The sequence below is a fragment of the Gymnogyps californianus genome, chromosome 1, assembly GCF_018139145.2.
Source record: "Gymnogyps californianus isolate 813 chromosome 1, ASM1813914v2, whole genome shotgun sequence".
Classification (NCBI taxonomy): domain Eukaryota; kingdom Metazoa; phylum Chordata; class Aves; order Accipitriformes; family Cathartidae; genus Gymnogyps; species Gymnogyps californianus.
This window is the reverse complement of record NC_059471.1, coordinates 151,135,766-151,158,599: the sequence shown is the minus strand read 5'-3', so window position 1 is coordinate 151,158,599 and position 22,834 is coordinate 151,135,766. Positions and strand designations below refer to the sequence as shown.

At 52.0% G+C, this 22,834-nt stretch overlaps 1 protein-coding gene across 2 annotated transcripts in view; it reads right to left on the bottom strand.

Annotated features, from left to right (window-relative positions):
- SLC6A13 (solute carrier family 6 member 13) overlaps positions 1–22,437 on the bottom strand; it is a 31,475-nt gene extending 9,038 nt beyond the window's left edge. The window contains exons 1-6 of one of the 2 annotated variants that reach the window (XM_050893724.1): positions 22,222–22,437; positions 17,389–17,523; positions 16,213–16,353; positions 15,517–15,601; positions 12,390–12,522; positions 8,225–8,359 (exon numbers count right to left, since the gene is read on the bottom strand). In XM_050893724.1, the coding sequence (XP_050749681.1) occupies positions 8,225–8,359; positions 12,390–12,522; positions 15,517–15,601; positions 16,213–16,353; positions 17,389–17,523; positions 22,222–22,432 (840 nt within the window). In that variant the 5' untranslated portion in view covers positions 22,433–22,437. The remainder of the gene's footprint in view (positions 1–8,224; positions 8,360–12,389; positions 12,523–15,516; positions 15,602–16,212; positions 16,354–17,388; positions 17,524–22,221) is intronic. The other variant, XM_050893715.1, reaches the window with a different exon arrangement.
- Between the last annotated feature and the right edge of the window lie 397 nt (positions 22,438–22,834).

The following is a 22,834-nucleotide window of genomic DNA, read 5'->3' as shown; positions in this document are numbered from 1 at the left end:
CAGCCTTGCCCCAGGATCCCCTCTGAGAAGAACAGAAGTCAATGGAAAGCACCACAGCGGTTTTGATGACTCCGAATCACACCTGTACCTGTTAGCCAAGACCTCATGTCTTGAGGCAATGGTCAGCTGGGCAGCACCTGCCCAACCGCCCCTGTTGCTCAGGCCACCCTCACCAATGCATGGTTCTGCCTTTCCGCTTCCATACTGGCCAAAGAGCAATCACGCGGTGAGAGGTTTTGTTTCGTATTTACCTCTTCTCCTTCCTAGGCTGATGGGCCTTACGAAGGGATGTTATGATCCCATTAACTGTGATTTTCTGGAGGAAATTCTGGTTTTAGCTCAAGGAACAGCTGCACAGAACAAATCCTCTCCCTGCCCCCTGCTGCAAGACCCAGCAGCGCAGTCCATGGGGAGAGAAAGCAAAGTGCTACTAGGGCTAGATTTGGTGAAACTGTTCTCCCTGACTGTCCTGCAAGCAACTTGGCTAATGTTCGGCCCCAGCACCTTCTCTTCAGTCCATGGAAACCCTGCTCACAATTTCACGGGGAGTCAGATCAAATCTCTGATTTGTAGAATGGAAGGGACAGATGACAAGGTGGGACTGGGACAGCTAGTTCGAGGCACTCGGATGTTGAAAAAGTAATTGACCTCAGTGTATTTTACTCTTTTTGGAGGAGCTGCGTGGGAAGGTGGGTTTAGAATGCAGGGTATTAGTTCATTTTTGCATTTCAAAAAGATGAGAAAAAAATCAAAGCCCGTTTTATAATTGATTCCTAAAGCATCACTGTGCTTGTGGGCAGTAAGGGCACAACCTTCACTTTTCAGCTACTTTTTAGGCACAGCAAGGCACTGAGGTGCACTGGACCAGCTGACACCTTTGCATCAATAATTTAAGCATCTTTGCATCGGGGTGAAATGTTTTGTTAGGTTTGCTTTTTATTTTGCTGTTCGTTGCTAGAGCTCTGGTTTTTCATCAAACTCGAGCTCGAATCACACCCTTTCATGGGTTTTGGAGCCCTTGTAGTTCAATTCAAGATAACAAGACTTTTGCTATCAAACTGCCTGCCCCATGCTTGCCATAACCTTGGACCCAGTTGACAAGTTTCAACCAGATTTAACAGTTGGTAGAAACCTCAAGGATATCAACTACCTATGAATTTCACAACAGCAAAGGAACAGGAAAAAGCCAGGAACTCAGCATCCCCACTGAGCGGAAAGCTACAGGGAGGAAGAGTCAACCAGTGTTAAATATCAGATAAATCACACAAGCAAGAGACATGAGAAATATCCCAGGGGCAGGAAAAGAACTGGTGCTTTACCAGCCATGGTAGAAGCCAAATATCAAGACACCAAGCTTCGTTAACTCTGTGGCTTATGAAGTGGCTAATTTCTAAAACCCAGTGATACCCCTTACTGTGTAGCAGAGACCAGCATGGGGTCTGTGGGCTCCCCGCTCCGCTGCCTGCTCTGCCCAACACAACACCCGTGGGGCGCACACTGGGCTGTGTGGGAGCCCAGCCCCAAAGGGATGTCTTTAGGGAATATAGGACCTGCCTTAGCATATGCTCCCATTTGAAGCAAGGCAGCCTGTGGCTGAAACAGTAAATAAAGCTAAGCTTCACTTGCAGAGCTTATGATCCTACTTAGTCAGCATGACTGTGAGCACCAGCCTGGACTACATGCACTTTATTTCCCATTTTAAAAGGTTACTGCAGCTCTTGGGCCAAAGACCAAGCCACCTTTGCATCCTTCCGAGTCCCCTGGCAGTTCCCAAACTGCTTGGTGGTCAACGGACTGCAACAAGACTGATGCCGTGGGTGCTCCTGACCCACTAGTGATGGAGCCAAGCAGTGGCAGCAAGTCCCAGGACTGCAGGATCACCGGGGTCGGAAGGGGCCTCAGCCCGGCTGTGGTCCAGCCTCCTCCTCAAGCCTCTCATGAGAAGAATCCCCCATGGGTTCACGGGGGCTACACAGACCACTCGCTTCAGAAAACAGCAACCCAAATCTTCCCTCCCCAATCTACTGCCTGTGCTCATTTCTCTCCCTGCAGTGACTCAGAGAAATGTTTTTGTCAGCCCTTCCAAGACCCACCTTTCCCTTCTGTGCTGCTGATCAACAGCCTCTCATTATTTTAATATTTCCACTCTGACTAAAGGGGCTCAGTGGGGTCAGGCAGGGTGCTCTTTCCCCTGCAGATAAAAGCATGTTGCTGTTCTCTGGCCACTGCTCCCAAAGAGAGTGGTAAAGTTTATCCTGTTCAGATTTCTCTGGCACATTGGCAGCATGGGTATTTTGATTTGATTGTTGTCTGCAGTTTTCTAAGCCGTCCAGTTTATTTAATTCATAATTCAATTTCCTTGAACATTTTGTTTACTCCAGTTTGTAATAACCTCCTACTCTCTGGTTTTAGCCAAAGCCTTCACACCTGAGCTGCAGTTATCCAAGACGGTTATGGCCTATAAGAGGACATATTCCTTCAACCCTTAATTTTCTCAGCAATATTCGCTTTATTACATGTACTGGAATTTAATAGCCCCCTGTACTGAAACAGATCCTTCCTTAGGAAAATCTCAAAGCACTTACAAATAACAGTAAAGACCATTTTGAAGCAAAATGTTATTGAACCCCAGTGTATGTCATACATCAAATACAGGTGCCATGCTGAAAAGTGCCAAACTGTCCCCATCAGCAAGCAGAGATGATACAGCACGGAGTGGGTACATGCTGCGTGGAGGGTCACGCTCGGCGTAATGCAGAGCAGAGAGCAAAAACCACCCAAGTCTTGAGCTGCAGTTCAACCAGCATTTCTTTCGCTCCCGGCATCATGGCTCACGAGTCAGCCTGTGGCGCTGGTGCTACCCACCAGTCACCCATTGCACCATGCAAACACATCACTTCAGCCCAGTCTTAAAAGGGGAGATCTTGATTCCTAAGATTTCACCTCAAGACGCCCAGGGCACCATTTCCAGATTATTGCCTTTCCCTCTTCATTCAGGACTGGCCCACAGGCCCCAACCCAAAGGCCGAGTCCACATCCCACAGCACTGCAGCGGCGCAAGGCTGTGCAGCCCCGGGGCCCTGCTGCAAAGAGCCCACCGCCATGCTGCACAGCCCAGGCCAACACTTCCCTCGTCCTCCTTTACCCCAGGAGAGATGAGGCAAGGAACAAGTCACTGCCATTTCTGTAAAGCGTTCCCAGTCCTTCTGCCCCACCCTACGCCCAGGCAAGCATCACGTACCCAGCCCCAAGCCCCAGCTGCTTGGAAAATACATCCTTGGGCTCCTTGGGAGTGGGGGACAGGGGCTTTGTTCCCCGGTTAATCTCCCTGTGCCCCCACAATACCCTGCCAGAGAGCACCAACCTCATATAACCCCCACACCTCAGGGCACCTGCCGACCCACAGGGTCGTTTTATACCCAGGAGGGCCCTCCCGCTGCTGAGGTTTCTTTAAACACTGCAAGAAAACAAAGAAGTTTCTGGTTCATCCCGAAGAGCACAGCTGCCTGCCCCAGAGTGGTGCAGAAGGGCAAGGGATGCTCCGAGGGATGCTCCTTGCTGCCCGGGAAGTCGGGCTTTACAGTCCTCCCTGCCTTGTGGCTTGCGGGGGGAAAGAATGATGGCTTTATTCCTTCCTGCTATGTCAGCGCTGAGATCAGACTCAGCAGGGCTGTGCGGCCACGGCCGGCCGGCCGCCCGGGTCTCACGCCTGCAGGGCTGGCAAGAGGCATGGAAGGAGGAGGAGTAGGAGGAAGCCCCGCAAGGTAAATACAGCTGTGGTTCACCCCACGTGGATGCATTGCTCCAGCAAGGCGGAGGAGAGGATGCCAGCCCCGAGCCCCTCCGGCACGCTGCAGGAGCCGCAAGCTCTCCTTCCCTGCTGCCCAGTACCTGCCCTCTGCCCCCTAGGCAGGGCGGGCAGTGGTGCCTGGGCTTGAAGACCCTCCACAGACCCTCTGTCGGGGCTGGGGGGCACGGGGTCCCGGGCTGGGTTGCGAGGGCACGTGGCGGGAGCGAGTGCACGGTGCCAGCGGCAGCCCCGCCAGCACACGTGTCCACGTACAGGCGCAGCGGGTCGCCCTCCGGCATGAAAACAAACACACTCGTCTTCAGAAAGGGGAAGCGGGGGGCCGGCAACAGCACAAACTGAGTGCACAGGGTCAAGTTAAAGGCTTGCTGGGAAAAAAATAAATAAGGGGAACAAATAATATTTAGCAGGCCCGCAGTCGCCCTCCCCTCTTGCTGGGAAGCAGCAGCTCTCGCTAGCCATGGAGCAGCAGCAGGAGGGGCCTGAATTTGGAGAGGATCTCGGGGCTCTGACCCTTTCCCCAGCATGGCTACGGGGGCCCATGGTTAACCCAGCAGGTCACAGCCCTGAAAGATGCACGCACCTCCTGTCCTCCCTGTGGTGACCTGAGGGGCTTATCCTCAGTGCAGCCTCGGCAGCAAGAGCTGCTCCGGTGCAAATCATGAGCTGGACCCCGGCAGCCTCCCTCTCCAGCCACAGGCACAGCCCCCCGAAGAGCTGGGGACATCTTCATCTCTTGCCTCCCCTTCCTGCTGCATCCATCGGGAAGCAGGAGCCTGCGGGGACTCTGCAGGGGCAAACGCTGCTCCAAAAAGCAACCGCCAGGGAAATGGGTGAAAGAAAATGAGAGGGAGGTAGGGAAGGTTATTTGAAAAGTAGCACAGATGAGAAAGGGAGAGACAATGAGAAGCAGAGGTTGGATGAAGGTAGTGCTCTGAATTTAGCTGCGCAGAGCAAGACAGGGTGTCCCGGCACGGTGCTGTGCAGGGTCAGGTGTCTGGTGTGGCAGTGGGGACTGCTTACAGGGTGCCCGCAGAGCTGCAGGTCCTCTGTGGGTCCTCAGCACTGCCGGTGCTTCCCTGCCCCCAGGACCAGGGGTGCAGCCCCCACCAGGGCCTTCGGCACATCTGGGCCAAATGGAAAGCAGCTCGTCACAGAAAGTTGTTCCTTTATATGAAGACCAGATAAAGTACAAGCACATAGAGCAAGGCAGTGGATTTTCTGGAAATTTCAAGAGGAAAACAAGAGTGGGAGATTTTGAGAAACATTTGCTGCTTTTCCAGAAAGGGATACGCTCAGAGGCTGCTGAATTTAACTCCTTCTCCATTCTCACTCATTAAATCTAATGAAATTTAGCTAAAATCACTTGAGACTTGATACCAGAGTGAAAGGAGACCACTACATTTCTTGTCTTTAAAGCAAATCCAAACATACAGCCAGCACTTTCTGCATCAAGCTCACCAGTCCTCTCTTTAAATCTGTGTATTAAAATGGTGCCTGATCATGGTATGAAAGCATCAAGCGACGGAGAGCCTGCCAGTGCCTGAGAAAAGTTCTTCTAATGACAAGTTTCCCACACTTAAACCTTATTTCTACTCTGAATTCCTCTCATTTCACCTTCCCGCTAGTGGATCACACTGTGCATCCCTCTCCTTAATCACATCCGTAAATCCCTACCGTTATCTACTGAAATAAACAATTGATAAAATTGCCACAAAGATAGTTGCAAAGGGCGGAGTGATCAAAAGTGGAAATGGTGAACAACCCCAAGACGCCCTTTTGGTTAAAACACAACCCGTGCTATGAAATAAGTAGGAACCTTCTGGAGCACAGAAAATGCAATCAAGGAGGGGGGAAAAAATTTGGGCCTAGTAATGGCTGGCATGATAACATCATAATACTAAATATTACACAAATAAAAAACAAACTATGAGGTTGCTTTTTTGGATTTTTTAGTTTGGAGGCATACAGTTCAAAATAGATTATCTCTTTGGCAGTTTTGCTGTTATCTGTTTGTATTTGAGCAGAACTGGACTTCATTATTCAAAACTTTTGTCTGGCAGCATTTTATTTACTGTTTTAATTATAAGCATTCCATAGATTTAGAAAATGAAGGTGCAGGAAGATTTAGGGCATTGTAGAATTCATGGCCAGAAGAGACCACCATCAATCAGCTAGCCTGAGCTCTCGTAGGCAGGATTTCCCAGTTCTGTCCAAGGTCATTTGGCAGGTGAAAAGCAATGATTTCCACACACCAGTCTGATATTCTGACACTTAATCACATCTCGGCTGCTGCTGCTCCCCTGGTAGAATCTGCTAAATAATTCATCCCCTCTTTTCACCTAGTTTTTCATGTACTTTAAAGGAGTTTTGGTTTTGTCCCCTTGTATATTGTTTGCCCTTTGTTTAAACCTCCCCTTGAAATGCCTTATCATAAGGCTCAGATTGGAGAGGGTATTTTTAAATTTTTCTTTTAATTTCCAGAATCCCTTCCGAGGCACTAAAGAATCTTCCATTTTTCTGGGCAGTGCAGGATTGCGGGTAAACAATTACAGCTTGTCGTCCTCTGAGCACAAATCAATTATAATCGACTTGGCTCTGATGGGCTGGCAGGACTCACGCTGTCCCTGCACAGAGAGAGGGGGGCACAGCCACGCATGTGTGGGGCTTTGGGCACTAACCCTTCCCTTCCCTCTCTGATGGGAAAACGCAAGAGAAACCTCAAGCCCTGCTAGCCGGTTCAGTAGGATGGTTAAAGCACGCTGGAGGAAGGCAACCACTGTTACCAGCTCCTGCTTTTCTCCCGCAGAAGTGAAGCATTCATTGGGGAATGATGGAGTCGGGGAGGGAGGAGCAAGTTTTCCTCCCCCAGTCGAGGATAAGCCATCCTCTTGCTCTGAAGGGTTACTCTGCCTTTCCACCAGCGCATTAGCATTTTCCAGGCTGGAAGGAAGCTGTGCTTCTAAAGCTCAGGCTGTAATTGGAAAAGTTTGCCAGGACGGACCTAATGAGGACACAGCTAGTACCAGCAAAACCATGCCACGCCTGAAGTGGTTTAATTCAGTCCCTTGGGCGACACAGCCACTGTAACAACAGGGCTTTTCATAAGTGAATGAGCACAATTCAAAAACGTTATTTCATTTCAGAAGTCTCTTGCACCTCATCAGCACGAATGGAGCCACAAAAACTGCAAACACAGACCTGTCCTCACCCCCTTCCAAGCCTTGCTGCACCTTCACACTGAGGCAGCAGCTGTCCTACCCACCTCCTCTCCACAGGCAAACCGAGAGAACAAGAGAGCAGCCAGCACTGTAAAACAAGGCTTTTCACCCCCTGGTCAGGCGCAGCCTTGACCAGAGAGCGACTTCCAGAAAGCTGAGCAGGAACTCCGAGTCCTTCCCATGATAAAAACCAGACCGCCTGGAGCTGGAAACCAGACACTCGTGTTTAGCTCCCCGGATCGGAAGCCGTAAGTCAAACTGACTTGCACAGAGCCACATCGCACAGTGCACAGGCGGGACCTGGGGATGCCCTGCAGCCCCTGACACACTGCTACCCGCCACCCACAGGGAACAGGGATCCTCTCTCCTCCATCAGGGAGGGCAGGATCAGCCGGAGCCATTCCTCCCCGAGCACTTGTGCCCCCGTTTGCAAAATTAATAACCAAGGCAGCACTGGGGCCAGACCAGAAAGAGTTAATGGGGTTACGAAGGGTTTTGCTGGCCTATTTTCCAGGCAGGCACCCTTTAATCTCCTTTGGAAACACCTTCACACAAAGGCTGGTACAGCAGCTCAGCTGGAGCCAGGATTTAACATGGAAGAACTTGTCCCAAAGAGATTAAACGCAGCAGTCGGGCACTGACCCTCCCGTCAGACAGGCAGGAATTTCTCACCAGGGATGGGGAGGCGAGGAGGCTGGCTGGGTCCCGGGGACTGCTGCTACAGCATGCCACGGCTCCCGCCATCCATGCACACAGCATGCTTCCCAGGGAAGCCGGAGCAAACATGCCAGGAGCAGGGCTCGTCCCCGCGAGCTGCCAGCATGGTGCAGAGTGGCACCCCGTGCACCAGCTGCCTCCACAGCAGAGGAGTCTCCCCAAGAAAGCAGTGGAACAGCTGGCACCACTCGTGATGAAGGGTTAAATCCCACTGCCCATACCCCTGGACAACTCAGAGTCAACTCAGACTAGAAAATACGGTAACAGCACAGGTGAAGGCTAAGGGCGAGAGAGCACGGGGGACTGTCAGAGTATGCACCAATATCACAACCTGCCTTATGCCCACAGAGGGGAAAAAGAGGAGACGGAAAGAAGAAATTGGAAGAAAGAGAGCGAGAAAAGGAAAAGGAAGGAGAGAGGACAGCCACAGGCATCCATGCAAGCACAGCTCAGCCATTCAGTCCCCCCTCCACCTTACCTGGGGGTCCCCAAGGCGACTGAGATCTGGATAAAGGTAAAACAGGATTCCCTGGGACGCCCCGGGCAGGGAGACTCCCCTAATCAGCAGAACGACCAGCATGAGGTATGGGAACGTGGCCGTGAAATACACCACCTGGGAGGAGGACGAAGGGACAAGCGTGAGCGAGCAGCGCGGGCCAGAGCACACAGCCCTGGCCGGCAGCACAGCACCAACCCCCGGGCTGGGGGAGATGGGCAGCGGCAGGGAGCAGGTCAGGCTGCCTCGCCAAGCACCTTGCTGTCACCTGCGGTAGAAAGAAATGCATTTTAAAATGCGCCCAGGAAACTTGTGACGTGCCATGGCATGTCTGGAGGCAGAGAAAACCTTTCTAGTCCTAAGAGCAATCCAGAACCTGAGCCAGGCTGTCACCAGGCTGGAGTCAGAGTAGCTCTACTGAAGCCAGCGGTGTAACATCTACGTGCATTGGAGAAGGAGCTGCCCCCAGTATCCATCTGCACATCCTTACCCCAAATAGAGGTCTGAGTCACACACAGTCTCTTCTCTGCAGCATTTAGTGGCAAGGGTGAAAGGGGTGTGCAGGTAAGAGATACACCCTGAAACTCCCAGCTGAACCCAGGACAAACATGATTGCTACCAAAGGACCACCAGGGACAACACTGGGGCTCCCTCACTCAGGGCTGGCACTGGCAGCTGGCTTGTGCCCACCGGTCCCCATTGCAGTGACTCGCAGCCGCTGCCTCTGACTGACCCTTGTTCAAATACCCACCACGGGCACTTCAGGCAGAGCAGGGCAGCACGCCTCAGACTTGCCACCAAGGACGCAGACCCGAACAGGACCTTTAACCTGTGTCCTCTTGCTTTTTACACCCCTAGCCCCATGGGCAATGCAGATATGCTCAGGTAGGGTTGAAATCCCTTCCTCTAGCAAAGGAGCCATGTCCCTTGGGGGAATGCTGCAGGCCAGTATCAGCTAATCCTTTCAGGGACTCCATGTCTGGTAAATATAACATTCAATTTGGGGATTACCGGGGTACTTTCAGGACTGTTCAGGCTAATTGCTGTAGCATGCCACAACACCACCACATTGTGGTCTGTGTTTCCCACACAAACAAACTGATATCAAGGGCTCATGCAGCCTCCCCAGCAATTCAAGTAGTGTCATTAATCCCTTTGCATTGCTCCCGCACCTTCAAGACTTATTGACCATGTTGAAAAAAAGTTGTTCAGTCTGTTGTATCATGCTAGGCCAAAAAAGAAATGTTGCTCCTTCAGGTTTTTCCTGTGTGGACGTGCTGAGTGAGGATTCGCATCAGCACGCTTCACCTAAATGCTACCCTACAGCAATTTTCTCAGCTTGGGCAGTTACACACCAGAGAGCTAAAGCTCATCTCTGGAGGAACCGCAAAATGTAATGATGTGAAATGATCTATTTCTCACACCTGCCCATCCATCCAGAACGAGTTGTTTCAAAATCCACCTAAAGTCCACCATCCCTGAGCAGGGGTCGCAGGCTCTGCCACAGCTATAGCAGTTTCTGCGTTAGAGGAAGTCCTACTAAGAACAAGCGTATGATTTCCCTGGACAGTACAACCACTTTCGCTCTGCCCCTGGGTAATCCTTATGATCTGAGTAGTGATTCAAAAAGAGATTTCTTCTGGATCCACCCTGATATACTCCATCTGAATAAAGCAACATCCAAAGCACCTGACACTGCAACGTGAGTCCGCCTTTAAGTCGAGATACACACTATTTGGTGATTCAGTTTTTTAATGTAGAAGGACAGAAGGATTTGAGAGATATCCCATCCTTGAAAAACCACACTACCAGATTATCATCTCTGCCTGCAGCTCCAGGTTTTCTATGCATTTCATGTGCCCTTCTCTATATATCACGGCAGTCTTGGGTAATGCCACAGAGGTCGGTGAAAAACACCTCCTTGCTGGGGCTCATGATTGCCTGAGATGTCTGTATGAGCAAATCCATCCCTGTGCCTCTGAATCTGCATCCTGAACATTGAAGGAACCCAGGGACAGCGTCCTTCAACACAGGCAAACACCATCATTCATTTCATTCTCAAGTTTTCAAGCAGTCTCTGATTTAGAGCTTTTCAGTGACAGTTAATCAAATCTGCAGGTCCCACGAGTTTAACAATCATCCTTGTATTTACCACACAAATAAATTCTTCCTTCAGGAAATGGCAGGATGCAAGTCTAATCTTTCTCAGCTCATGAAAGCAAGATTAAAAACAAAAATCATAAAAACAACCCATTGCCTTTGAACCCTAGAGCATGTTCTTCCAGGATGCCAGGTTGCACTTTCTTGGCCGGATCTCTAAATAACATCTAGTTTTAGAAGCTCAGAATACAAACTGATAGTTGTCTGGCATATGATTTGGATTCACATTTTGGTAATGTCCTGTGTGCCTTACAGCCTGCGCAAACTAGCGCGTTAAGTTTTTCACTCAACAGTCACTCACATCTGCACTGAGACCAGAGGCCTGAATTTGGAGAATGTTTTGCTGTATTAAGAGTGCCAAATTTCTATCTAACAACACAAACATCTGGATCCAATGAGATATTACTCAGTGCTTGGCTCAGACCCAATCTTTTTATTTCTCAGGCATTGTTAGCACTAACTACATCACTAGGAACCTTGCCGGGATCAGTGTGATCATTCTGTCACATGCTGGTCAACAACATCCAGGGTTTTATTTGAATCTGATCCACATGCCTCGGCAAAGTGGTTCCATCTGTGACAACCTCCTGCATCTGCGAGCGCTCCTCGGGGATGGGCAGTCCCCACGTCAGAGGATGCGAACCCCTGCTGCTGTTGTGAGTAGGGTGATTTCAGCTCATGGTGTTTGCCCCTCCACAGGCAAATCCACAGAACTAAGGTATATCTCTTCCCCAGTGGGACTGTATTCCCACAGCCATCATTTTAGCTGGATTATTAAATATGCGGAGGGTTGATAAACCCATGGACACTGTTGCTTTACCGAAAAAAGGTTTCTGTTTTCAAAAAGATACAATCTCACCATCGCTAGTCATTTTTGCTAAAAAGCACTTGCATTTAACCTAGAACTTGTACCTAAAATAGACTGAATTTGTTCTCAGCACTTCCCACACTATGCTGTATCTTAGTATCATATTTGCTGTTATTATACTGCCTCTGCTTTCTTTTACCAGGCCACCACAGCAAGCAGTTGCTCTTTTCTTCTAATTTTACTCCATGGAAACCAGAAAACATCATCTCTGCAAGCTGCTTGATTTCCCCGTCATGTTTCATAATCCCAGACCATTCTGGAAGCAGGAGAAACTGCTAACATCCATGCCATCAACTTGATGGAAATGGATGCAGCTAAAATTTACACCCCATCACACATGATATCTTGTTCAAAGCATGCAGAGAAGACACCATTTAGATAATATACTAAACCTTTTCATTTCCATCTGTTCTTGCTGGCTCCAGACAAAGCTGGCTGGGAATGGGCCAGGAGGCAGTAGCAGAAACTAAGTAATAGGGTCAGTGCAAATGACAGTGGCATGCTCTGCAACAGAGGGAGCATTAGATGGAGCTGGACAGTTACACCAGCCCTTCCCAGAAGCATTCAAAGAAATACTTCTGCGGTGACCAGTGTGGGGGAAAAAAAATGACCTTTATTGCTGGGGAATACGAGCAACTGTAGGAGGAGCTGGGATGAACAAAAAGAAAAAAAGATCCCCATGGTGATGAGGCAGAGAGAGCTTTGAGGCCATCAGAGTTACCTTCATTACTACCTAATGAATTTGAAGATTTTCCAGCTGCCCTTGCCAGCAGAGGCGAAAACATGCTGCTTGCTCACACTGTGGTGGGAGGGAAGGGAACATGCAACCACCCCATAAATAGGAAGGCTGTGGGGTCTCCTGGGCCTGTGGATGGAGAGGGACCAGATGGGGATAAACATCTTGGAAGTTAATGCTCTTAGATGTCTCAGCGCTCTCACCCTTTCCTACTCAAAACATAGGGCCTGGCTCACACTCCTGCTGCAAGTTGAGCCCCACAAGCTCCTGCCAGCTCATTCAGAGAGGGGCTCCTAGGGGATCCCCTAGCGTACAAAAGGTGAGTAGATCGAGCACTCCAGCTGTGATCAAGGGAAGAGGCTTGATCTGAACCAAGCACTCACCTTGCCTGTGGACTTGACCCCTTTCCAGATGCAGAAGTAACAGATGATCCACGCCAGCAGGAGACACAGAGCCAGCTCCCAGCGCAGGCTGCCCAGGTGCTGGATGCCATCAGATATCTTTAGTACTCTCCTCCTGCATTGGGGGGAAGCAAAGGAGCATCCAAGTGTCGCTGATGTTGGCCATCAGTGTTCCCAACACCACGCTGGTTCTCACCGCACCTCCACAGTGCCTGACAGCTTTGGGGAGAAGGGATGTCTTACTAGCAAGGCCCAGGTCTGAGCTGCAAGGTTCCTCAGAGGAATCAAGCAGTGCTCCCTTCTTAAAAGTACTGCCAGCCTGGTGGATCACACATGGACACTCACTTCTCAGCTCACTCCAGTGCTGGCCTGTTGGGCCAAGACATTTCTTCTCCTGTCCTCCTCCCACCCTTCATCTGTCTTGTCCTTTTTGGGGAAAGAGCTCTCTCTCTGCAAGAACATGCAGCACATTGCACACACAAGCTCCACTCAGGCCTTCTTTCATGCACATTACAAAGGTCACCTACATATCTGACATGCTTCAAACCTCAAAGTGAATGATACATTGCACTTACCATGCAGAATGGATCAGGACCACCCAAGAAGCAAGGGTCTCTAACCCCTTCTCCATAGCACTCTTCTTCTGTCTTTAGGAGCAGCTACATATTTCACTTCAGGACCCAGAGCAGCAAAGCATCCCATGCCATGACAAAGACGCAGCCAGAACTACAATAATCTCCACTGCAGTCAGAAGAGGCCGCCTTGGGCATCCTCTTTCAGCCAGTGTGGAGGTAGGAACCTGGGCTAGATCGACCTTGGTTCAGCTAAGGTCTCATGGTCTCACCCTGGCCATATAGCAGCTTTCCATGTCATGTGTATGTCAAATCTTCCTCATCACTTACAGAAGTAAGGACTCACCCTCCTCCATCTCCTACACCACACAGATGGATCTGGGTGTGAAACACCATGGTACAGTTCCAAAAGCCCAAGCCTGAGACAGGCAGAGAGGGACATGCACTACCCTGGAGCCCAGCAGCAATGCCTGCCCTGCTCCAAAAGACAGCGATTATCCTAAAATAAAGGCTGTGCTCCTGGAGAACCGCAGTCTAACACACACTGCCTCCTTTCCTACCCCACAGCCTCATGGCAGATTGAGAGGATGAGAAAGGGGTCAGAAAAATCACGCTGCTCCACCAGATACATTTCGTCATGTTGCTCTTTGCTTGCTTCTAAGGATGTGGACTCTGTAACCAGTGGGGAAAGGGTGCCAGCAGAGCATAACTAACTGGGCACTGTACTGCAGCCAGAAGAGGCCTCAGAAGCATGCCATCAGCCCACTGGCAGGTCAGTGCTTCTTGAAGGAACAGTGGCCTCCTACCTCCCCGCCCAGATGCTGCATTGGAACCAATGGACAGTGGAAATTTCCAGTCCCATGTGCTTATTCCCCAGTAACACAGGGATAGTCACAGCAGTGATGGGAACATCAACTTTTCCAGCAGCCAGCCTCAGGAAAAGCAGTCTAAGGCAGGCCACCATGTAACCACATGTGAGCAGCAGGCAGAGGGAGAGTGCAGGCTCAGGGAGCATACAGGAGACAAAGAAAATTTAAAAGCTTTTAAGTTTAAAAACAGCATCCCTGTGCTGAGCCAGGGATGCCCTGGAGGTACTGTGTGCTCCGTGCGCTGGCAGCACCCAGCAGCACTGCTGAGAGCAGCGAGGGCAGAGCCCTCCATCCATCTAAACACACAAGGGAAATTCACGGTGGCAGCAGAGGGGTTACTTGCACAGTCTGTTAGCCAGGGCTCAGTGCTTAACTGGGCCTGTTCTCCCAGGAGATGCTGAGGATCATCAGAGATCCCAAGCCAACAGGCCTATGCCTTCATGCCAGAAATAAAACTACTCTGTACCTCAGGGTAACTAACACAAGGGGAGAAAACAATGAAAACGAGGGAGCAAATTTCAGCATCAAGTAAGCTGACCCTAGCACTTCATTTTGGTTTTGGTGAGCTTCTCTCCTCAGGATAGCTTGCATATTAGTCACTCTAAAGTGAAAACATCACCTCTTTTTCTATTTTTAAGATGAAGACTAGCCCACATACAAAAGTCACCACCCACCATGCCAGAGCCTCCTGGGAACATGCTGGTATCACACAGTAGCACGGATTCAAAGGAAAGAGATCACCTACTACATCACCAATATGGACGCCTGCAGTACATCACAGGGCTTTAAGGTCTCCTTTTCAACAGCTGAACACGCTACAGCTTGCAAAACATGCAGACAAAAACCCTTTGCAGAGCTGCTGCTTTGTGGATCACCACAGATCTCACCCCAATCCCACCTATAGTCTTGGCACCCGTGTCCTGAGCACGGCTACACTGGATGCAGCCACCAGGCAGGTCAAGGACTGCATGGGGCAGACTGCTTGAACAGAACAAGAGCAACGGATAATCCAGCAGATAAATAAACTGTAATCCAAACCATAAGGTAATGGCCACTATACCCTGAGGGAGTGCCACTAATTTTATTGAGGTTTGCACCCTGGGTAAGTCTGAACCAAAGCTTCAGGATGGGGAACATGCAGCCAATTCACCTACATTGCAGGAGGAAACAACTGTATAAGGAAGTTCACAGCTGGCAATGAAGAACAAGGGAGGAAGCAGGGAGAGGAGCGGCACATATGGAAAAAGGGAGAGTGCAACAGCAGAGGAGGAATAAGGGAGAAAAGCACAATAAATGAAATATCAAGGACCAGAGGAAGCAAAGCATCGGTGAGGTAAGGTCTTGCACAGTCAGCTAGCCATCACTGAGGTCAGTGAGATCGAGAAGCCCAAAAGGTCCAGAGGGACAGGAATACAGTGTCAGAGAAGGACAAAGTCAGATGGCTCTGAGGCATGCCAGCACAGCTCCAGACAAACACCATGAGCCCAGCGATGTTACCCTTGACTGGTGATGCTGCCCCTGAGAGCCTCACTCTGACCTGCCCAGCTTCCTCTCTTGTGTCCTCTTCTGGCAAGGATGGGTTAATAGGACATGCTGCCACAGGGTTTGTTCCTTGCCCAGGGAAGGTATGTCCCGGAGGAAAGGGGGTACAGGCTGTCCTTTACTTACTCCCAGAACTCGATGACAGGGGAGGTGGCATTTTCGCTGGTCACGTTGAGCGTCGAGTTCGCCTTCTGGAGCTCCATGCAGTTCCCTGTGGGAGAGGCCCAGGGAGAGAGGGAGCATAAGCAGCAGTGGCTGGAGTACCAGAGGATCTGAAAAATCCCTCCCTCCTTTTCCATCCACAGTGTCAACATTTATTGACTCTAAGACAAATTTTGTATAGTCCCAAAGATGCACAAAAGGAGTCCCCTCCAGGGTAAGGCTGGCAAGAAACCTAGGACAATTAAGATGATGGCATTTAATTTTTCCTTCCAGTGGGCACGGTGAGCCATCCTGACCAGCACTGGGTCTATGGTTAACACACAGCACAGGATGACTGGAAGATGCCAAGAAGGAAGTGCCCACGGTGGCTGGAGCCCAGAGCAGGAGCCACCGGGGAGGCCACCACTGCACAGCACTGGCCAGGTGCTGCAAGTGGTTGGGCAGTGCGGCACCAGTGCTCTCTAGCAAAGACCCAGATCAACCGCGCCTCTTCCCCTAAAGTGCCAGCAGCACTGCAGTGACCTGGTGCTCCCCACCCCTATGACCAGCGGTCTCACCCACGCAGGGGCGAGCCACTCTCCTGAGGTTTAGCCCTGGGCAGCAGCAGGTTTCCCTCAGCCAGGATCTGGTGGAGGATTGGGATGGGGGCTCCACACCCACCTGTGTTCCACTCGTGGTCGCAGCTGCCCCAGGGGAGGTCGATGGTGAACGAACTGAAGAGATAAAACAAGGCCCAGGCCAGGACAATGATGTAGTAGAAGTTCAGCAGTACGACGATGACCTGTGAGGCGTAGCCAATTCCTGCAGAAAGCGAGCCCCGAAGGCAGGTGACCCATGCGCCAGGGGACGGGAACAGGACTCCCCTTGGGAGGTGCTCACCCAACGCTTTCATCTGCTGCTCTGCATTTTGACTGCGCTGCCAGATGAATGCCAGTGGGGCGGCCGCCAGAGCCATCCTCCCCTCCCCAAAGCCCACTGTGCCGCATCAGCAAGGGTCCAAGCAGGGGCCCCGGGGACCCCTTCTTCCTTCCGTCCCACTGCAGCCTGCCCTGGTGAAAGGGTGGCAATGGGAGGGAGTCTGGGCAGGTGATGGGCAGATTATGGTTGGAAAGCCACCCAAAGGGACAGAAACATATGACGGTGCTTCACCTGCTGAATAATACCTCTTCTACCAAAATTCACTTTTCATTTTGTTTGCTTATCCCTTTTCACTTTTCTTTGGGAAGCTTTTGTATTAACACCACACACCTTCTCTGGGAGGTGCTGGAGGAGCATCTAAAGGTTTTGGTACGTGGGGAGGAGGCAACTGAGACTTTCAGAGAAATCATGGAAAGTGGCTTGAGGCTGGATGACTGTGCTGAAACAGTGCTAGAAGTGGATCTGACTGTTAACGATTTATTAAGACAGCTGACACCTTTCACCACTAAGGTTTTAAGCAATCTGCAAACTCAGGAAAATGACATAGCATTGACTTTAAAAAATAGTAGTATGTTTTAGGTTCCTCATAACTCCCAGAAGCATTTTCCTCATTTAGCTGTTGGAGGACAACCTTGATTGGGCGCAAAGCTCCTGGCCAGAGCCACGGCCATGAAGAAGGAAACCGGGATGCAACATAACGATGGGAGCTGTTTGGCAAGAAAGGCAATCCATTTTTCCAGCGTGATTTTGGAAAGGGGGCAGCCGGTGGCCCTCCCAGGCTGGGATCCCCAGGGGTGGGCAGTGGATGCATGGAGGTACGTAACGATCCAGGCTGTGGGGAGAGGCATCACCACCTGTCCCCTCAGAGCCCCGCGGTCCCCCCACCTCGCCATGCCCTCCCGGGCTCACCCCACTCACCTTCGAAGAGGGGACAGATCCTACGCCAGGCCGTCACCCCTCCCTGGCTGGTGTACTGCCCCAGCGCCGTCTCAAGGAAGAAGACGGGGATCCCGCAAGTGAAGAGGAAGATGAGGTAGGGGATGAAGAAGGCACCTGGCAGATTCAAGCGGCAGACAGGAAAAATAAGCCCCGTGGGGTGACTAGGGTCAGGCTGTCTCCAACCTGGCACCGGGCAGGTCCCTCCCAGGGGGGACAGCCTGGGAGGGATGGGGCCTGCGGGGGCGGGAAGACCACAGACAGAATGCCAGGAAAAAAGGATTTTCCTCACATTTCATCTCCTGGAGTGATGTGATTGCACGAGAAACTCAACATTTAGAAAAGATGGAGAGGAAAGTTAAGTTTCTAGGCCTGATTTTTGTACAGAAAAGGGTGAAACAAGTTCTCAATAGTTGTATAGAAATATAGGAGAACACCCTGCTGTAAAACCATTGTGACTTTTAATCAAGTTGGTGACTCCTTTCACATTGATTATTCTGACTGAATAAGCTGACAAAGCCATGGATGACAACACCAAGGCACTGAGGATCACATAGAGACTGACACCTTCACCCAGTCTGTGGGTTTGCTCAATCATTTGCTCACGGAAAAGCAGCAGACAAGCAAACGAAAAGCAAGTAGTGCAGGAAAGTATGTACCTCATGCCAGCAGCCAGGGCTGCCCTCCTGTTCAAGCCCTGTCGTGAAACCAGGCAGGGAGAGATAAAACGCATCAGGCTTTTGATTACCCCAGGCTAATGTTAAACGCAGTAATGGCTTTTACCCCACAGAGCACAGGAGACACCCCTGCAAGATGGTCCGCGCTCCGTGCTGCACTCATGCACGACTGAAGCGGCTCGAGCCCTGCTGCAAAGGCAGGGCCACAGGGCAGGATGGGGAGCTGGCGTGGAAAGGGGTAGCCCCGAGCGGAGAGCAGCAGCTGGGCTGCGGCAGGCTCAGAGGGTCACGCAGGGTTGGAGGTGGCAACCCAGCCAGCCACTAACCACATTTTCCCTGCACAGGCCTTTTCTGTGCCGGTGAGATGCAAACTGGCTCCGGGATCAGGTCAATGGAGGTATATGGGGAATAACAATCCTGGTGCACAAGTAAACTCAAAACCCACGAGATTTCATTAAGAAGCTTAGCTAGCACGCAGGGGCGGGGAGAAGGAAGGGGGGGCTTTGGGGACTGGCCAGAAGTCCCACCCCATGCTCATCCCAGCCGGGTAGAGAGCCACAGCTCTCCCCTCCCTGCAGAAAAAGCAATCAAAGAAATAGACAGGAAGAGCATCTCAGCAACTCCCTGTGGGCAAACAGCAGCCGAAGGGATGCTGATACCTGGCAGCCCCGGGGGAATGAAGAGCATCTGCCCACATGCTCTCCCTCTATCAGTAAACAGAAGTTGGTGAGGGCAACGGGCAGGGGAAACAGTTGTATCAACACCATTCCCTCAACTCCCAACTTGCATGCAATTATCATAAAAGTGGTGTCTTTTTCCACAAGGGATTATTCTCATATAAAAGTTTGTACTTAACTAAACTGCAGCCAGAGGACCCCAGGGGAGGTCTCTGAGGTGGCAGGTCGAGCTCCCCAGCCCGAGTTTCCCTTATTTCCAGCCTGGGATCTGGCCTTTCCCCTTCCTCAGGTTTGCTGGCAGGTTTGCCGGCAGGTTGCACGCTTTGGGAGTCTAACTGGAGGGTCCCAACATGGGGGCTGTGAAATGATGCAAAATTATGGTGGGGCAAAAATGGGATTTGTAAAGACATGTTTGGGCCAGGGGCTGTGATCTGCCCCGCTCCCCTCACCCTCCAGGTGGGGGGACAGGCAGGGTGCAACGACCCTGACACCAGACCCACTGCCACCCCCCCATCCCATTTCAGCTGGCAGAGGGCTGCTGCTTGCCCACACAAGCAGGAAAGGGTGGCAGGCAGGATGGCTTTCAGGCAGGGACTGCAAGGAGGAAAAGCCGAGGAGAGGTGCCCGGCAGAGCTGCCCTGCACAACCGCTCTGGCCTGGGGGGTGGCAGGGAGGGCAGCCCATGGCGGGGGGCTGCAGCATGGGTGGGGGTCCAGCAGTGCACCTGAGCAGCACCCCAGCGCTGGCTGATGTCCCTCCAGCCCAGCCCTGTCCGCCCTCCCTACGGGTGAACCTTGACGCCTGGCAGAGGTTTGCCCCGCTGAAGGGGAAGGGAGAAGCGCTGCCGCGCGTGTCCCCTCTGCTATGGCCCCTTCCCCTCTGTGAGTGCAGGGACGGTGGTGGCGGTGGGCCCTTGGGACCGGCCGGTTTGGGGAGCGCTGGGGAGGGGGTGCGGCACTGGCAGCCACACCACCAGACAGGCTTCCCCGGTATTTCCCAATCAGTGGGGCCAGCCTGCCCGGGGAGGGCCTGACCCCATCACAGGAGGCAAAGGCAAGAGCGAACAAGAGCAAAAAGAACATATTTTGCTCTTTTTTTTTTTCCCCACTATGTAGGACCGTGGTATCAGATACTGAGCGCTAAATATGTAAGGGACTACTCTTTCTTTGTTATGTGGAAATATCCCTAACGAAAGGAAAAGCGACCGGCTGCCCCTCTTCGCATAGCTCAGATTTTGCAGATACCTTTTTTGCGAAGAGCCTGACTCACTTAGGGCAGCAAAGCACGAGCTGAGAGCAGTTATCACCACTGCCTACACACAATTCAGCAGAGGCAGAAAAAGCCAGCCAGTGGGGCAGAGCTATTTCAGCCAGACAGTAATGCTGGCACCAGAGCAAATGGTTGTAGGCTGGCCATGATTGACCCAAAGCTGGAAATTAAATAAAAGTCCCTCACCTTTATTGAAGTACCAGAGAAGCAAGTGCCTGGATCAGCCTTCCCAAAGGAGTACAGGACAAAACCTCTAGCAGCTTTTAAAATTAATCTTAAGGTGTTACAAGGGATTTGATACAGCACCAGCTGGGGCAGGCTGGACTCCACAGTGTAGGAGGGAGCCTCGAGTCTTGCACAGCCTCATGACACTGCCTTGCCCCAGGAGAAGTCATACAGGAAACGCTTTTCTCTCTGCACGAGAGTCTCGTGCCCCATCCTTGCTGTAACCTCATGGGAAGGCGGCCGGAGAGGAAAAATTTGCCTGAGACTTCAAACTCCTCGTAGTCTCTGCCACTTCACAAGGCTTTGCTTCAGGCCCATTTCTCGGGGGAACAAGAGGCTGAGAAATCCCTTTGCATCTTGCCTCTGCTGTCCAACCACACACTGTGGCTCCCCTTTCCCCAAAGCCCTCCCTCAGGTCTCCCCCAGCCCCAGTGGGGGGCACGGTGGGGGGAGCAGCAAGGAAAGGGGTGCCAGGACAGGGTCCTGGGTCCCGCTCCCCCTGGACAGGATGGCACCCGGGAAGGGTGCAGCAGTGGGAGCAGACATGGCTCAGCAAGCAGCCAAGAAACGTTCCCTGTGGAAAAGGAGAACATGAAAAATCCTCCTTTTTCAACAGGGAAAGAAAATGCCAGACCACCTGGTGAAAAGAAACAAGCGCTGAGCAAAGCACGGTATGAAAGTAACTAAACAGGAGTTAATCCTCTTTTATGCCACTGGGATGAAAGCAGTTTAGTGAGGCCCATGAGACTACCCCAAGCTCAAGCCAGGGGATTTCAGCCCCGGGTCCCCAGCACTCGCTCCCTGCCAGCTCCCAGCCAAGCGCCGTTTCCCCTCTCCCCTGCCCTTCCGGAGAGCCCAATTAGCAATTAATCACCAGACAGCGAGTGCAACTCCCTCTCTCCACGTGCCACCGAGCCTAACTTGAGAAGGGCTTCAGGCTTTCGGTTTTTTAAACTATTTTCTCCCTTAAAAGGCAGCCACAAACTAAAAGCAGGCACAAACACCTGTAAAAGCCCACAGCAACCCTCCACCTGCAAAAGCGAGCCCAGCTCTGCTGCCAAGCTGCCGGGCAGCCCAGCCTCGCAGGGGATCGGCCACCGGTCACTGCCGAGCACAGCCTGAGCAGCACCGATGTGCCAGCACCTGGGCGGTAACAGCAACGCCCCACTCCCTCGCTCTCCATCAAGCACGTCCATCCACACGCCTCACAGCCCTGCCATGTGGCTCAGAGGCAGGGGTCCCCTCTCCCACACAGCTCTGGCGGATGCTGAGGGGGCACTGTGGGGCACAGGAGGGCTGCTGCGCTTCTGCACCGAGGTGAGGAAAAACCCTCACTCTGCCCTGTCCCTGCCACGCAGCTAAAGCACCCGGGGGACATCCCTCCATGGTCAGACACCAGTCCAGGACCTGTGGCCGAGAGCCCTTTGGAGGCCCCCTGAGACTCCAGGAAATGCTGCAGCTCCTCACAGTGCCTGCAAAAACATTGGTGCCCCATGGCCTCCCACACCGCTCCCTGCTATGCCGCCGGGACCCACCGTCTTATTTGCACAGGATGCCTAGTGCTCCTCAAGGAAGGGGTGCCTGGAGTGAGTCACATTGCTCAGACAGCAGAGCCCCCACCCTGCTCCTCCTGCCTCCCCCTGCAGATGGCCACCCACCTCACCAGCAGGACCAGGGCTCCACACACCTCAGGGAAACATGGCTACGACCACCAGAAATCCTGGGACATTGCTGCTCAGTCACCCACGTCCCACTGGGTCAAAACAACCCCTCCTTGTGGCCCAAATGGCAGCACCACGCTGGCAGGTTGGCATCCTGTCTTCAGACTCATGACTTGGGCATTGCTGAGAAGCTGCTGCCAGGGGTGAGCAGGGCCGGACACGGATGTCGCAGAGGCAGGAGGGACCACGGAGGGACGCCGGTGACCAGGCATCCCTGGGGCTGGCCAGGGCCAGGGCTGCACTTACCTCCACCGTTCTTGTAGCAGAGGTAGGGGAAGCGCCAGACATTTCCCAGGCCGATGATCTCCCCAGCCACAGACAGGACGTACTCCAGCTTGTTGTTCCACTGCCCTCGCTCCAGGGTCTGGTCCTCCTCCTCCTCCTCCTCCTTTTCCATGCCGGGGTGTGCAGGCACCGTTTCGCCATTGCTGATGGCGCCGGGGACTCTGTAATCCATCCCACCTTCAGAAGGAGTTTCCTTTGTTACGTTCAGCACAAGCCATGCAATGAGGCAGAAATTTGGGCTACAGGAGGCAAGAGAGGGGAGAGGACACGTGCACGCACACACATCAAACCATTCCTCTCTTGCTCCTTATACCTATTCCTGCTGGTAGCAAGGCACTAAAAGCATGTGTGCGCTTTCCTTGCTTAGTCCAAAACCAGTCCTTAAAAGCCACTATCAGTTTCATTATTTTTAATTGACTCATCTCAAAACACTCCTGCTTCTGAAAGCCCATCCTCTAAGCACAGCATTACGCAGAAGACCCAGCGGCTCAGCCAGGCTGGAGCTCCCACCGCAGCAGGTATGGGGAACAGACTTAGGGCTGGAGGGTGGCAAAAGGTCGATCAAATACTTGAC